Source organism: Podarcis liolepis (genome assembly GCF_965112155.1).
Source record: "Podarcis liolepis genome assembly, chromosome: 1".
Taxonomy (NCBI): Eukaryota; Metazoa; Chordata; class Lepidosauria; order Squamata; family Lacertidae; genus Podarcis; species Podarcis liolepis.
The window spans coordinates 92093056-92109847 of record NC_139554.1 but is presented as its reverse complement, the minus strand read 5'-3'; the positions used below and the strand labels follow the sequence as shown (position 1 = coordinate 92109847).

Sequence of the window (16792 nt, the reverse complement as noted above, 5' to 3'; positions counted from 1 at the left end):
CAGGTGGAAGGCGGGGCAGCGGCCCCACACCCGCCCCGGAGTAGGCGGAGCGCGTCAGCCGCAGGGAGAGGCCCGGCAAGCCTCGCTCCTCGCCGCTCCCCTTCGCCGGCGCTTTCTTCTCAGCGCCGCCTCTTTCCCCTGCCAAGTGGAAGTAGACGCGGGGGCAAAGGCAAAGCCGCAGTCGCACCGGGTCGCTGGAGGAGAAGGAAGAGCGCTGCCGAAGAGACAGAAAGTGCAATGGCGGCCTTCGGTGGCGGCGGCGGCGGCGGCAGCCGTCGAGCGGATAATGGCTACGGGATCAGTGGGCAGCAGCAGCAGGCGGGTTCCCGGCGGCGGAAAGGCCCCGGAGCCTTGGCCACGGCCTACCTGGTCATTTACAACGTGGTCATGACAGCCGGGTGAGCGAGCGCCGGTGCGGTGGGTGTGGGTGTGACAGAGAGGATCTTTCCCCCTCGTCTGAACGGAACCAAGAAGGCCTCCTTCCCTCCCGCTCCCATTATATATATATATGCGCTCTGAGAAGCTAACGGAAGCTTCCCCACCGTCGCCTCAGCCTGCTTGCTCCCTTCTCTCCTAGGGTGACGGGGGAGGGGGCTGGCCTAGTGCTGACCTTGGCCTCTGACAGAGCAAGGCAGGTCTTCTGTAGCGTTCATAGAATCATAGAATTGGAAGAGACCACAAGGGCCATCGAGTCCAACCCCCTGCCAAGCAGCGTGGTTCTTGGCTGGTATTGGAATAATAGCAGCTTCTGTCCCTTTTGAGCCCCTCTTTTAATTGAGGAACATTAATGCTACTTTTCTCACACACACACACACACACACACACACACTTTCAACAAGAATAGACAATTATCGTAATAATGTGTTGGTGTACAATAATACTGTAATAAAAATGTATACAGTACAGTGATAAAGTGGCTGAGGCAGCCCGGCCAGATAGGCAAGGTAATAATAATACAGTAATAATAATGTGTGTCATACTAAATGACTGGGAATGGTCACTGGAATGCAATGCATATCCAGATAGTCATAGCGCAACACAAATCTGTATGGTACCAAAATACTTGCTCTAGGCTAAGGAGTCAAGATTGGCCGCTGTTCTTTGTTGATTGTGACAGTTATGCCTTGTACCCATTAAAATGTGTGAAGCCGGCCTGGGTGTGTCAGTTCCTGATACCTTGTGTACAGCCCATAACTTAGTCTGCAATATGCCTATATGGTGATTTTAAATTGGTAGTGATATTTGAGCATTTCAGTAATGTTAGGAGAGTGAAAGTTTTGTTAATTCCTAATAAACTCCCACCAATCATCCTCATAGTAATGTGTATAGTAAAAAAATTGTTAAACTTATATTGCTCATAAATGCATTCATGTTTTTCTGTGTTGGGCATCTTTTCAGAATAATTATTTGAGATTGTGTGCTTTAGTAACAGAGTACATGTACAAACAAAATGTATTTTTAGCCATCTCCTGAAAAGACAAGGTTATATCTTGCCCTGGTTTAGTGCAAAGGTATGTTTAAAAGTTAATATCTGCATATTAACTGTGTACATCAAATGAAAAAACTACATATGCAGTTTGGAAAAGAAATGTTTTACAGTAGTTTTACAGTATGTAGTAATGCAGAAGATAGCATCCTCTAATATCCATCCACCATAAAAGGTTGCTTAATTTGATTTTGCAACTAACACTATCATTTTTAATCATTATACTTACATCTAATTACACCAGATATTACTGCTTCTTTTTAATCATTGCTTGGTACTGGTAAAGAGGAGAATAAAAACTTAAAAATCATTGCTTTATGAGCCCTTATTTTTCTGATAATGCAATGTTACTACATTGTATGAATTTCATCTCCTGTTCTTAGAATGTAACTAGATGTGAAAAAGCACAGCCAACTCATTAAATGTGGGTCTACCCAACCATACATAAAGTGGGTGCCCACCACTACCTGCAGCCTACAACAGCCCAGCTGAGAGGAAAGTGACAATGAGGGGTAGGTTTCAGGGAGGCTAAGCACAGCCATTGCAAAGGTTTAGGACTCACCTTCCTGAATGCCTTTTTGCTCTTAAAATAATAATAATAATAATAAATAATAATAATAATAATAATAATAAATTTTATTTATATCCCGCCCTCCCCAGCCGAAGCCGGGCTCAGGGCGGCTAACAACAATCAAATAATCAAACAGTCAAATAGTCACACAATCTAAAAATATTTCATTATAAAAATTAATTAAAATCAAATTGATGGCAACCAATTAAGCAAAATTCTGTGCAGGTTGCCAGAGGAGGGAGTCAGGCTGCGCCCTGACCAAAGGCCTGGCGGAACAACTCTGTCTTGCAGGCCCTGCGGAAAGATGTCAGGTCCCGCAGGGCCCTAGTCTCTTGTGACAGAGCATTCCACCAGATTGGAGCCGAAGCCGAGAAGGCCCTGGCTCTAGTTGAGGCCAGCCTAACCTCTCTGAGGCCTGAGACCTTGAGGATGTTATTATTTGCAGACCGTAGATTTCTCTGTGGGGCGTACCAGGAGAGGCGGTCCCGTAGGTACGAGGGTCCTAAGCCGTATAGGGCTTTAAAGGTTAAAACCAGCACCTTAAACCTGATCCTGTACTCCACCGGGAGCCAATGCAGCTGGTATAGTACCGGATGAATGTGATCTCGCAGTGAAGACCCCATAAGGAGTCTCGCCGCGGCATTCTGCACCCGCTGGAGTTTCTGGGTCAGTCTCAAGGGCAGCCCCACGTAGAGCGAGTTACGATAATCCAGTCTGGAGGTGACCGTCGCATGGATCACAGTGGCTAGGTCAGGGCGAGAGAGATAAGGGGCCAACTGCTTAGCTTGGCGGAGATGAAAAAATGCCGCCTTTGTTATAGCTGTAATCTGCGCCTCCATAGAGAGGGAGGTATCGAAGATTACACCCAAACTCTTAACGGACGGTGCTGGCACTAATTGCACCCCCGCAAGAGATGGGAGTTGCCCCCTCGACCCCATATCGTCCCGCCCCAGCCAGAGGACCTCTGTCTTCGAAGGATTTAACTTCAACCGGCTCCCACGTAACCATCCAGACACAGCTTCCAGACATCTGGTCAGTGTGTCTGGGGCCGAGTCAGGATGGCCATCCATCAACAGATAGAGTTGGGTGTCATCAGCATACTGATGGCAACCCAGCCCAAAACTCTGGACAAGCTGGGCGAGGGGGCGCATAAAGATGTTAAAAAGCATCGGGGAGAGAATCACACCCTGAGGAACTCCACACACCAAGGAGTGGCGCGATGACAATTCCCCCCCAAGCGCCACCCTCTGTCCCCGACCAGAGAGAAACGAGCGCAGCCATTGAAGGACTGTGCCCTGGATCCCCATGTCGGCAAGGCGGTGGTCCAGGAGTTCGTGATCGACCATGTCAAAGGCTGCTGACAGATCTAGAAGAATCAGCAGCCCCGACCCGCCTCGATCCAGCTGCCTGCGGAGATCATCTGTTAGGGCGACCAGAGCCGTCTCGGCCCCATGACCAGCGCGGAAGCCGGACTGGAATGGATCCAAACCAGTCTGTTAACATCTGCTTTATAGGTCACTGGGCATAGCATAATTTTTTAAAAAGAGGATGAGTAAACAAACAGCAGAGGTGGAACAGGACTTACTGCCACTGCCTGATTGTTCACTGTCTCTTTCCAAGGTGTAGCAAAGCTAAGAAAGAGAAGCAGCCTCAGCAACTGTCAGTAGTGATGGTGAGGGGGTAGACTCCCTGAGGAATTGGCATCCAATGAAGGTGTCTTGCCCAAAGGCCTATTAAAAACCTAGAGCAGCACTAGTTCCTGCTTTCAGTCAGAAGATCCTTAGTTGTTTTTCAATAGGCATTAACAAAGCATTTGCAATCTCTCCTTTTTTCTTCTAGGTGGCTTGTTATAGCAGTTGGTTTAGTCAGAGCATACCTCACCAAGGGTAGCTACCACAATCTTTATTATTCAATAGAAAAACCTTTGAAGTTCTTCCAAACTGGAGCTTTGGTTGAGGTATGTGTACCAGGGAACATGTCCTTCTAATTGCAGTGAAATAAAGTTTGCTATTTCCTATGCATTTCATTCATTAACTTGCTCCTGCATTGAATTCTATCCCTTTTGATAGATAGACCACTGGTAAGTATTGGTTTCCTTCATTACATCAGAAGTGAAATCTGAAACATGAAAACAATAGCATCAAAGAGAATTTGACATTATGCAGTGAAACTATTATTTTCAAGTTAATTTATTTTCTGAAGTTCTACTCTCTGGTGATTGCCCCTCTGCAACCATTCTTAAATAGCATAATTTTAATTGAAAAATAGGTTTAATTACTTTACATAAATGTTGAAATTTTCAACACTAGAGACCATTGCCTAGTGTCTTTGTTCCCTTTACTATAAAACCAAGAGAGCTTTATAGTTTTACAGAAAAGAAAGAAAAATAGTGGCTGATGTTTGTGGTTTTAAACATTCCAAGAAAGCCAAACAAATGTCTCCCCATAAGGTTCCATGAGTCGATAGAACCAAAATCAATAAAAGGATGCCATATGCATATGGTATAGAATGTGCGAGTTTCCTCGTCCCCAGATCAATATTCCTTTTGTGAAATTGTTAATTTGTCTATAAGCACAATGTCCCATACTTCTGAAATTTTTCTCACTTTTTGCAGTCACCAATCAACTCTTCTAGTTGCAGTTAATATATGGGGAATGAAGTATTTATTGGTTGTGTTCTTTTTTCTTTTTTAAATTTATTTTTATTAAATATTTTCTTGGTTTACAAAAGTACATGCCTTGTCTCTTTTTTCAGGTTGTACAGTATTTCTTACAAATCAGTTACATTTGTTGTGAAACATTAGTGTTGAGTACAGTATAAGGTTGGGGGAGAGGAGGGGGGAGAGGAGGGGTGGTGAGGCTTATATCCTTTTGTATAGTGTACATGTGGGGTTCTGTGTCAGTGTCAACTGGGTAGGTTCTCTTTCTATTCGTTTATTACATTTGCTTGGTAGTGAAAGGTATTGTGGGGCAGAGTGTGGTTAGTTATCTGTGGTTGGCTGCAGTGGGATTTGCTTGCATTTGTGGGGGGGGGGGCTTGTTGGTCAGTTAAGCCAGATTGATTTGTATGCTGCTGTCAGTGGATTCTTGTTGTTGTCTTGTTGGGCTGTGTATGTGATAAAGGGGAGCCATACTGGGGTGAAGGCGTCCTCTTCTATTTGTCCCCATGTCAGTTTCAGTTTATTGGTTAAGGCCGTTTCCCATACAATTCGATACCATTGGTCCAGGCTTCCTCAACCTCAGCCCTTCAGATGTTTTGACACTACAATTCCCATCATCCCTGACCACTGGTCCTGCTAGCTAGGGCTCATGGGAGTTGTAGGCCAAAAACATCTGGGGGGCCGAGGTTGAGGAAGCCTGCATTGGTCAATGTTTACTCTCTGAGAGTATGTGGGTTATAAGCTCTTTGTAATGTGGGTGGTTGTTATGATCTTGGAAGATGTTTAGTAGGGCCAGTTCTGGAGTGAGTTCTAATACCTGTTTAGTTATTTTGCATATCTTTTGTAGGATCACGGCCAGAAAGGTTGGAATTTAGGGCATTCCACATACCACATGTGGAGCTGTGCCTGTGGAGGTGCAGCCTCTCCAACATCTTGGTGAGGTTCTTAGGCGTATCAATGCCAGTTTCTGTGGTGAGTTTCAGAATGAGTTCCCTTTTGGCTGATATGGTCTTAAAGGGAGGTTTAGACCACATTCTAGTCCATTGGGTGGGGTTAATTTCATAGCCTGTGTCGTGCTCCCATTGTTCTTTGATTGCATCAAGGGGGTTTGTGTGATTATGGAGCAGTATTTTGTATATTGTGGATACCATCCCTTTGCTGTGTCCCTCTGCTATCAGGAGAAGGTTTTTGAAGGTGGTCAAGGGCCTAGCGGCTGCTGATTTTACTGCTGGATTGTTTAAGAAGACCTGTAGTTGATGGTGTGTTAGTCAAGGTATTTGGGTGTTCCTTAGTTTGTCTTGTATTTCTTGTTTTGGTATGGGTTTGTTGTTTTTGTAGAAGTCTTTTAGACAGTGTAGGTCTTTGGCTTGCCGGGGTTTTTATCTGGAGGTTTTGAGCTGCATGTTGGAATAGTGAGTGATAGGCCAGAGGGGTTAGTGGGGATGGGGACTTTCCTTTCTGTGTGAGCCTGTTCAGTGTTGTGGGGATTTTCTTTAGTTTGTTTTGAAGAAATGGGTATGCTTCTTTTGGGAATGTTTTCGATGGTGTCTCTCTCCAAGTGGACCCATTGTTTTGTCTTTTCTTCTAGAATATACAGGATTATGTGGCGTACTTGGTTGGCGATGTAATATGATTCTGTGTTGGGGATTCCCCATCCTCCTTCTGAGGAGGGGAAGTGCAGGTATTTGGGGCTTATTCTTGGCTATTTGTGTGAGAAAATAAATGAGTGTAGTTTTTTCTAGGGGAATCCAGATAGGGAGGGTTTGGAATAAATAGGTTAGTTGTGGGAGGGTGATCATTTTGATCATGGCTATTTTGTCTGAAAGTGTGAAGTTGGTGTTGTTCCATTTCCTCAAGTCTCTGTTGATTTGTCGCCACCTGGGCTTGTAATTGTAGAGGCATAGTTTATTGAGGTTTCTGGTTATTTGAACCCCTAGGTACCTGAATTTGGTGCTGCAGAGTTTTATCTTTGTGATGTTGGTGAATTCCTTTTGGGTATGCAGGCAGAGCGGGAGAGTGTTGAAGCACATAGCCTCAGATTTTGCAAAGTTTACTTGTAGGCCCGACCCCATTGCAAATGTGTTGAGTTCTTTAGTTAGGGTGGTTGTTGTGTTTATGGTGTCTGGTGTTGTGAACATCAGGTCATCTGCAAAGAGCCCTAGTTTGTATGTTTTACCTTTTTTTCCCACACCCTTGATACCTGAGGCTGCTTGGAGTCAGATTGCTAGGGATTCCAGGGCCAAGATGACTAGGACGGGAGACAGTGGGCATCCTTGTTTTGTGCCTCTTTGTATTGCTTTGGTATTGGAGTTCATATTGTTAATTCTGCCTTTTGCTAAGGCTTGGGAGTAAATTTGTTTGAGTGTTTGTAGGAAGTTGGGGCCAAATTTCATGTTAGTTAATACTGCAAATAGATAATTCTAAGCAATCAAAGGCTTTAAATATGTCTAGGAACATGATTGCCAGTGGGAGTTTGGTCATTTTGCTGTATTCTATCAGATACAGCAGTTTCCTAATGGGGGTCTGTTACATTGCGACCAGGGGTAAAGCCTGCCTGGTCCAGGGCGATTAGTTTGTGTAGGAAGATTTTAAGCGGTTAGGCAGGATTGATGTGAATATCTTGTAACCTTGGTTTGTGTAGTTTCAGGATTTTGAATTCTGTCTCTATTTCCTCAGGGGTGATAGGGCTGTCCATGAATTCTTGTTCCTCTGCAGTTAAGGTTGGCATGGTCAGCCCTGTTAGGAATCTTCTGATTTCCTGTTCAGGTGGTGTTGTGGGAGATGTATAGTTTGGCGTAAAAAAATCAGCAAATTCTGAAGTTATTTCTTCTTTTTTAGTGACACAGTATATTCTTGTTTTGAGGAATTTTTCCCTGCATCTGTTTGCTCATAGTCTGGAGTTCTTACCTCCATATTCATAAAAGCATTGTTTTTATTGTTTTTATTAATAAATGAAAACTAATGGTATTAATGAAAAGGGGGTTGTGTATATAATTAAAAAATGTATTGGTGGTAATTTTGATTCACAGGCAGTTTTAATTTCACTGCAGGGCCCATGAGGCCTGGATATCGGGTTCCTGGGTTAGGGCTAAGGCGGCAGTCCCCAGAAGTGACCTTCAATGGTTCAGGCCTCCTGCATGGACGCCATTACAGTTCTTCAAAGAAAATAACAATAAAAAATACCTAAAAGATATTTTTAAAATCAAATAAAATAAATAAGTTAATTGATTAATTAATTTCCAGTGGGGAGGTCCCGTGTTGCGTTTGTTTTTTCCTGGGGTGGTCTCCGGTGCATGGTCCCGTCCCCCTGCCCTCAGCCTGCACTTTTCATGCCAGGCACCGGGGAGGTAGGCTCATGGTTGGGCCTGGGCTAGGCTGCGTGATTCCTCACGGCCTCCCTGGCCTTTCCAGTACCCTCCTACCTCTCTCCCTTGGTGATGGTGGCAGCAGTGGCTACGGCAAGCTGGTGTTCGGCTGGGGGGGGTGCTTTTTGCTTATTGTTTTCTGTTCACCTCTGGAGGCCTCCAGGCCCTGGAGCTCTGCTGGGCCGTTGAGGGGGTGTTTTTGGTCCCGGTGGGGCCATGGCTACTGGGGGGGCTGGGGGCTCTGTGCAGCCTTGGTTATGTTCTTAATCTGAGGAGTAAAGTAAGATAGTAGGGCTAATTCTGGTTTGTAGCAATTGTCCCATTATTTGATTAATTTTTTGAAAAACTTCCCAAAAGAAAAGCAGACCACCACATGTGTACTAGAGAACCAGGTAAATTGTATTACCACCAGTAAAGGTTGGATGTGTTATGATTAATTCTATACAATCTGGCTGGGCACATGTACCAGCGATGTGCTATCATTAAAGCATTTTCTTGAGTTCTAACTGAGATGGAGCTAAATGGTAGTTTATTCCAAATTTGTTCCTAGAGTTGTTCCTCTAATTCTTCTCCAAATATATATATATATCATTTTAGTCTTAATGAAGTGAGAGGAAGGGCAGTCAATTGTTTGAGGATCTAATATAGTTGGGAGATTATTCCCTCTCCCAGTTGGTTGAGTTGAGTAGTTAGTTGCTCAAAACTATTTAAGTTGTGTAATGCTTGAGTCCTTGGCTGATTAAATGCTTGGCTGATTAAAAGTCTTTGTTTTTGTTGACTTTGTATGTTCTTTTTGTTCTAGATTCTGCATTGCGCAATAGGTAAGTTACTGGATTCATGTAGCTTATTCACTTTATTCTTTTTTTAAAAAAAAATAGCAAAAATATAAAGCATGATATACATTTCTAATTTCACACTTTTTCTTCTTCCTAATGCCCATTCTAAGGAGGATTCCAAACCCCACTTACACTGTACAGGAGGGAGCGGAGCTGTACCTCTGATTAGCTTTTCTGGCCAAGGTAGCCTCTTGTCATTGCCAGCCTCCCTGTTCTGCCTGTAAAATGTGCTGAAGGTGGGAGAGCAAAAGGCAGGATACCCACTGGCAGTACCCAGAAGAAGCACCCTAAATGGGGTGTTCTGAATATGTGGCAGGGCTGAGCCAGTCCAGGAGCCATTGGAGCCTGAGCTATTTCAGTGCCATCCCATGAAAGCATTGGGCCCAATCACTGTACCAGCTCCATGCTGCCACAACAGTCTATCTCCTGCCTGATGATGTGGCAATGGCCTGACCACTCTGTAGAACATCAGGGTAAGGTGGGGGAGGTTTGAATTGCATAATGAGAGTGTCAATATATGACTCCAAAGTAACTTGCAAATTCAGGGTGTAATACAGGTTGTTACTACATATCAGAGTGCTCTGTATCACCCATCTATATTTGTCATTGTCCTGTACTATCTTTGGAAATTTCTGCTTAGTAAAACAGGGCTTGGTTGTTGAGCAAAAAATGATGTGTAACAATGCCATTCTTGTAAGGACACAAGGAATGCCTTGCCGGATCAAGCCTTAGGTTATTTTGTTCTGTTCTTGGCACCAACAGTAGGCAGAAAGATACATCTGGGAATCTCACAAATAAGCCATGATGGAGATCACTGATCCCTGTTGTTTGTCCCGAATATCGGGTGTTTAAAAAGAAACAGACTCTGAAGAGGTCTGTTCGCCTTTAGGTTTTCTAACCCTTTTAAAAAAGAAAAAGGGGTGCCCACAAGATGGACATAATGTTTGGGGTCTCTCAGATCCCAGCTTCTTAATTAGGCTTACCACTGACCCCAACAGCACCATGAGGATTTCAAGCTAAGTCCCCTGAGAGGGTATGCTGGCATCAGCACAATGAGGTAAGGCAGTAAGCCTTATGAGTTATTTCAGACCCAAAGAAAAAGCAACAACTTTCCTCCCCTTACAGCAAATAGGGCCCTCTATAATTGCATTTGAGACTCTAACCTTTGAGACTCTAGGCACCAACATAGGAGATAAAAAATAAAAACAAAGACCTTGCTACACAGTGAAAAAGGCTGAAATATGAGTTAATGAATGACTGGGAAGAACTGCCAAAACAGAAACTTACTGACTGGAATAAACAACAGCCTCTGAAGCTTTAGACTTGTCAGTCAACAACAAAATGATTAGAAAGCTATTTTTAAAAAGGCAGTGCAGAGTGTAAAGAAACATCTGGAGAAGATGTGTGAATGTACATGGAATTATAGAGGAAATAGGTGGACATTAAACCCTCCATTATTAACTTGTTTAACATATTGTGTCTTGACCTGAAACTGGAAGTTAATAGTCTGGAACGAGCTCACAGAGCTGTCAGACCGAGACCCAAGGACTCTTGATAATAATAGTAGTAACAACAAGTTTCTTGTACCCCACCCATTTGACTATAAGAGCTTCCTGAAACAGGACTGCCTTCAGATGTCTGCAAAAAGTCATATACAATCATACCTTGGTTGATGAACTCCTTGCGACACGAACGTTTTGGCTCACGAACGCCACAAACCTGGAAATGAGTATTCCGGTTTGTGAATGTTTTTTGGAACCTGAACGTCCGAAGCGACTTCCGCGGCTTCTGATTGGTTGCAGGATCTTCCTTGGTTTCCGAACATTTTGGAAGTTGAACAGACTTCCAGAACAGATTCTGTTCAACTTCCGAGGTATGACTGTAATTGCTTATCTCTTTGACATCTGACATCTTTCCCAAGAGACATTTGTCAGGTACTTATTTGTCAGGTACTCAAAAAAAGGAAGAAAAAGAAGAAGATCTAATGCAAAAAGTGAGAACCTTACAAAACCTACAATATAATAGTTTATTATTGTTTTACAAGATCTGGCACTTGAAACTTCTAAAGAAAATACGTGAACTGTGCCCCTTCACACTAAAGATATGGAATGCATGTTAACAATGTTATATTGTAAAAATCATTTTCAGAACGTGATTAAAATGAAGGTTTCTAGAGCACTAGGGATCACCTGAACCTTAATATCCCAGCTCAGTCACTGATATCATCAGCAGGAGTGTTGTTGGTTATTCCTTGAGTGGGTAAGGCTCATTTTAAAACAACTTGAAATAGAGTATGATTTTTTGGATACCAGAGATAGAGATTCAGCAGGTGCCTTCTGTTGCAACTTTTAAACACCTGTTGAATCTATTATATTCTACCAGGCCTATGTAGGCAGTTGAGAATACACCTTTCCACAATGGTTCTTTGACGCCTGATTTTAATCTTTTATATCATTTTTACTGTATGTTTTTATGTCCTTTCATTGTAAACCATTTTGTTATATTTAATGAAATAATGGTATATAAATATTTATGTAAACTGAGGATATAGACCAATATAAACTTTCTTTTCAGGAATTGTTCCCTCTTCTGTTGTGCTAACTACTTTCCAGGTGATGTCAAGAGTTTTTCTGACATGGGCTGTAACACATAGTGTAAAAGAGGTAAGTTAAAAGAGAGCAAGAAAAAGATCCATTTATTCCCTAGAACTAAATATTTGTACTCTTTTGTATATTTCCTGTTCCTTTTACTGGGTCCACTGTGTGTGTTTTTGGTGGACACCTCAGGATCAGCTTTTTTTGTGAGATGTGTTTCCAGAACTCTTAATTGTAACATCTGTGCTGGCTCCTTGCCCACTGATGCAGTTGTATCTTCCCACCTACCGTGCAGATAAGGTAGTGTGGAAAGAAGCATGCAGGTGGGTGGGGAATGGAAATGGAAATCATGTAAAACAAATTAACTAGTGAACTTCTTTTCAAAACTTTGGACTTAAAACTTGGTTTAAGTTGCCTGTCTTTGCCATTTTCAGATAGCTATTTAGTATACGTGAAACAAGATTCACAGTTTTCTAAGAGTTTGAAATCATATATGTAGGTCTGGTTTAACTATTCATTGTTTGGAAAGGAACAGTGCATCAAAAGTTCCCACTTTCATGTCAATCTCTACACTTTGGTTAACTGGGCTGTTACTTCCTGTAATTTTATTTACATGGCTAATATAGAAACACTATTAAAAAATAAAAAGTATCCATTTGTGAGAGACACCCTCACTGAATATAGGTGCATGACCAATATTATGGGTGCATTAACAGATAAAACTCCCCCTGTTTTCACAGTAGAGGTCTATGATTAACTGCTTATGGTAGCTTTCTAAAATTTCACAGCTGCGAGGTGTTTTATTTTTGTGGCAGCTGCCCAGTGTCCACTCTCCCCAACCAAGGATTCAGAGTGAGGCAGCACTTCTGGAACAAAACTGTATGTTTATTTAATTATACTTTAGGGAAGTTTAACGCTTGGTGGTTTCATAAGGCACACAGCTTGGTTTAAAATACACACTCCTTTCAGAGAAACTTTTTAAGCAGCAGTCTCCTACAAATCAAGTCTCAGGTAGACTTTTCACCTAAAATGGCTATCAAGTTCTAAGCAGCAGCATCCACCCACTCAGCCCCTTCTAAGATTTAACTTCCTGCCAGGAAATAAAAACTGAGTTGCACTGTGTAGCTAACCCCACTCAGTGTGGACAGTTTAGGTTTTGAACCATTTGACAGTCCCTCTCCCACTGAGAGTCAAATCCCTATCTGACTGTTAAACTGGCAGCAGCTCACTTAAAGGCCACGCTTTCCTGATTGGCGTTTGCTTTTTGCTGTTGTACAAGCAGCATGTTGTAGCCCCACTTGACTCAAAGGAAGTGTAACTGTAGGACAGAGGAAGTGAACATACTTTCCAAATATCCAATATGCAGCATTTTATATGTGCAAATAGAATCCAGATTATTTCTAACATGTTGGAAAACAGTTCGAGTAATTTGGCAATAAAAATAGTCAAAACTGTATTGTACTCTATCAGGTTCCCAAGTATCTCAGATGAAGAGTTAGTTGACAGGTTCACATTAGCATTCCTTTCCTTGTGAGATGAGTGTTACCTACATTCTTAATAAACAAAAAACAAAAAAACTTTTGCTTCCCCCCCTCCCCCTGAAGGAATACCTACATACCTGAGCTCCCTGAACAAGTTCAGCTATTACGGATTTTGTAAGATGATATGTGGATGCATGAATAATGTGTGCTTTTTGGTTAAATCTGCCATATTCTTCTTAGGTTCTTGAATGAGAAACTCTTAATGTTTTGTTTGCTTTCTCACATATCTAACTCTTTCTTGAAGAAGAAGTCTTACATTATTTCTGATCAAGCCTAATCAAATGGTGTTCCGGAATCTGAAACATGCATTTTGTTGTTTACATGTTATTCCTTCTGGATTCTTTGTTCCTAATATTTAATAGTAATTGCATGGGGCAGTTCAGTAATGTTTGAAGAATGTGCTTGCTCTTATTCCTGGAATGGTCAAGTTGTTAGCTATTTCTTTGCATGTTGTAGCCTTTCTGCTACTTGATATCTGAAATCTCAGGCAAGTTCACTAAGCATCAATCTGAATGCTGCTCATGCTTATTAAGAGAAAAGTGGAAAATAATCTAGAGCAGGCATCCCCAAACTCGGCCTGCCAGATGTTTTGGGACTACAATTCCCATCATCCCTGACCACTGGTCCTGTTAGCTAGGAATGATGGCCGAGTTTGGGGATGCCTGATCTAGAGCATAGTTGAGAAATCAAAAACAAGTTAGTGAGGAAAACTGTCAAAATAAAACCATATCCTGTGCACTTTATTTTATTCTTGCCTAAATCTGTATTGGCAAGAAGAATAAACTGTGAAAAGTATTCTGTTCATGGAATGCTAATACAGCCAACACAGTCAATTAAGAAATAATAAAGCACACACATTTGCTGGCTGGCAGAGCAGACCAGGCAAGTACCAGGGTGGTGCAAAGCCAGCCCCTCCCTGTTTCTCTTGAGTCTTATATAGGAAGCTTGCGAAGCACAGGGTACTGTGTAATTCTGAAGTTGGAAATTGTTGGCTATAGGGTTTTCTAGGAAATGATTTTGTGTGACGAGTATGTAATGTTATGTTTGCATGGGATGATGCATCAAGCTTAGTTACTTTGTATTACCAAATGATGTAATATTTATACCTTCATACAGAAACATTGTATACATCATGAACTCTGGTGAAATTAGACATTATGTCAGCTGTTATGCCTTTGTTTATTTTTCATTTAAAAAGCAGGCCAATGGTAAATGGTTTTAAAAATATACTCCGTAATCATACTATGAAGTAACTTAAGGTAACTTTCTCAGATTTTTATGTTGTGTCATTTCTGAGCAACACTTAATTTATGTGTATGCACAGGCATTCTAACCTTGAAATTACAAAGGAGAAGGCAAATTACATAGAAGAGTATTATTCCCCCCCCCCGATAAATATTTCTGCTTTCCTGTGGACCTGAATTACAAAGTTTGAAAAGGTAGATTTAAAAGCTTGTCATTTTAGAAAGTTTATAATTTATTTTCAACTTACAGCAACTGTATTTTTCTTTAATAGGTACAAAATGAAGACTGCATCCTCCTTTTTGTTGTTGCCTGGACAATCACAGAGATCGTCCGTTATTCCTTTTATACTTTCAACTTATTAAACCACCTTCCTTACTTCATCAAATGGGCCAGGTAAGGGCATTAAGCACTTCATGATTATGAGCCTGAGAAACTATGCATCAGTGGGCATATTTCCCTAATAATTGCAAAACAGAAATATCAGTCCTAGAAAATAAAGAGAATGTTGACATATTTATTTTATTCAAAAATTAATAATCTTCATTTTCATAAAATATATCAAGAAGTCTTACAGCATATAAAATACAATAAAACCAATCTATCAATATATATAAAACACAGTGTAAAACATCTGTAAATACTGGTTGAATAAAGCAAAAATGCACATTATGAAGGCCTGTCTAAACAGTACAATTTCAGAAGACATCTGAAAGAAGGTAGGGGTGGCTCCTGCTGAACCTCTAGTTATGGAGTTCTACAGGACAGGACCTGTTGCACTAAAGGTTTGGTCCTTTATGAAGGCCAACTGAACCTCAGGGGTATAGGGAACCATCAGATGTCCATCAGAAGATCCCAGTGATAGAGGTGGAGTATAAATGATTAGATGGTCTTCAAGGTACTTCGGGATCAAGTAATTGAGGGCTTTGTGAATTAACACAAGAACATTGAACCTGACCAACTAGCAAATCAGCAATCAGTGCAGCTGTCTTAACATCAGAGTAACATGTTCCTAGTATTCTCCTTCTGTGAGCAGTCTGGCCACTGTATTCTGCACTAGTAGCAGCTTCTGGACCAGAACCAAAGGCAGCAGCAAATAAAGTGCATTACAATAATTAAGTCTTGAGGTTACCAATGCAATACAAGTTCACAAACTTGGTGTCATGAACTGGCTGGATGCAGATAATGGTGGGATGAACCAGCTGGGGAAGTCCCAAGGGAAGAAGGCTCAGAGCCCAGGGATTGGTGGTGGGACAGTGGTGAGTGATCAGAGGGAGAAGACTGGGAGGAAGTGTTGGAAGCTAAGTGGTAGCAGGGCTTAGTGAGCTGGGAGAGTCTAAGTCCAGAATCAGAGGCAGAAGCTGAAGCTGAAGCAGGGGAGGAGGGATGCCAAGAGGCAAAGATGAGTCTGGCTGATGAAGAGGCATAGGTGTCTCCTTCTCCTGCTGCAACAAGTTCCCCTCTACCTTTATCTCCCAGAACCAGAAGAGTAATGAAAAGGGTGGAGGAGAGGTTGGCTGCACGTAGGTGCAATCTCTTAATTGCTTGGGAAAAGCTGTGGAGAAGAGGTAACTTAAGACAACTGTGGGGAGGTGGGGACTTTCAGTCTCAACAACTGATCTATGGGGCAAGACCTTTCGGGGATGAACTGCTGTGCTCATTAGGCTTGACACTCTGCCAAGTTTGTGCAGATGCATTATTGCTAATAAAGAGTTAGCTTCAACTTGAATGGTGTGACTTTGGTTCAGGACCAAAAGTATTTGCATATGTTCTACACATTGTTAACATTTTCTTGTATAAAAGAATATTTTGTACTTTGGAATACACTTGAAATATAGTTGAATTAATGAAAATATATCTTTATTGAATAAAAGTCCTAACTAAGCAAAAGCTAGTGATCCTTCAAGTTTTATTAGTTTGGACAATCAGGGACTACAGAACTGGTTTGCATAATGCTCATCTATAGTTTTGAGCTACATCAGGGGTGGGGAACCTGAGACCCTCCAGATGTTGTTGGGCTATAGGTCTCATAATCTCTGACCACTGGATATACTGGTTGGGGCTGATCGGAGTTGGGATATATATACTGAGGAACAGGTACTGCATTTCTGCTATGTGCAGCAGCTAGAATAAGCTTGAGTGAAGTTAGAGTAGTTTAGTTTAATTTTGAAAGAATCCTGTCTAAACAAACTAACTTCAAACTATGGGATAGAAAGTGGAGTTGTTTTCTAAATCACTCTCTCTGAAGGTACTATTTGGCATGAGAGACAAGCTTCCATGGTGCGAAATAGCAGGGCTCCAGTGCAGGAGGAAATAGTTAAATTTCCTTCCCTTTTCACACTGGCCCCATTCTTGATGAATGACCCCCAGCATCTGTTATTTGCACTAATATATATAATGCCATATAGAAAATATTACGTTGCATTGTATTAGCAACCTTTTCATACTCCTTGTCTCATGTACTCTGCAGTTGCATTGAACGTAGTGGAACTTACTTC

The 16792-nt window shown here is 41.9% G+C and overlaps 1 protein-coding gene across 1 annotated transcript in view; it reads left to right on the top strand.

The window, feature by feature from the left end:
- Positions 1-54: 54 nt before the first annotated feature.
- HACD2 (3-hydroxyacyl-CoA dehydratase 2) overlaps positions 55-16792 on the top strand; it is a 25451-nt gene continuing 8713 nt past the window's right edge. Inside the window, exons 1-5 of the mRNA XM_083491419.1 lie at positions 55-398; positions 3897-4014; positions 8884-8902; positions 11492-11580; positions 14569-14690. Of these exons, the coding sequence (XP_083347545.1) occupies positions 238-398; positions 3897-4014; positions 8884-8902; positions 11492-11580; positions 14569-14690 (509 nt within the window). The 5' untranslated portion in view covers positions 55-237. The remainder of the gene's footprint in view (positions 399-3896; positions 4015-8883; positions 8903-11491; positions 11581-14568; positions 14691-16792) is intronic.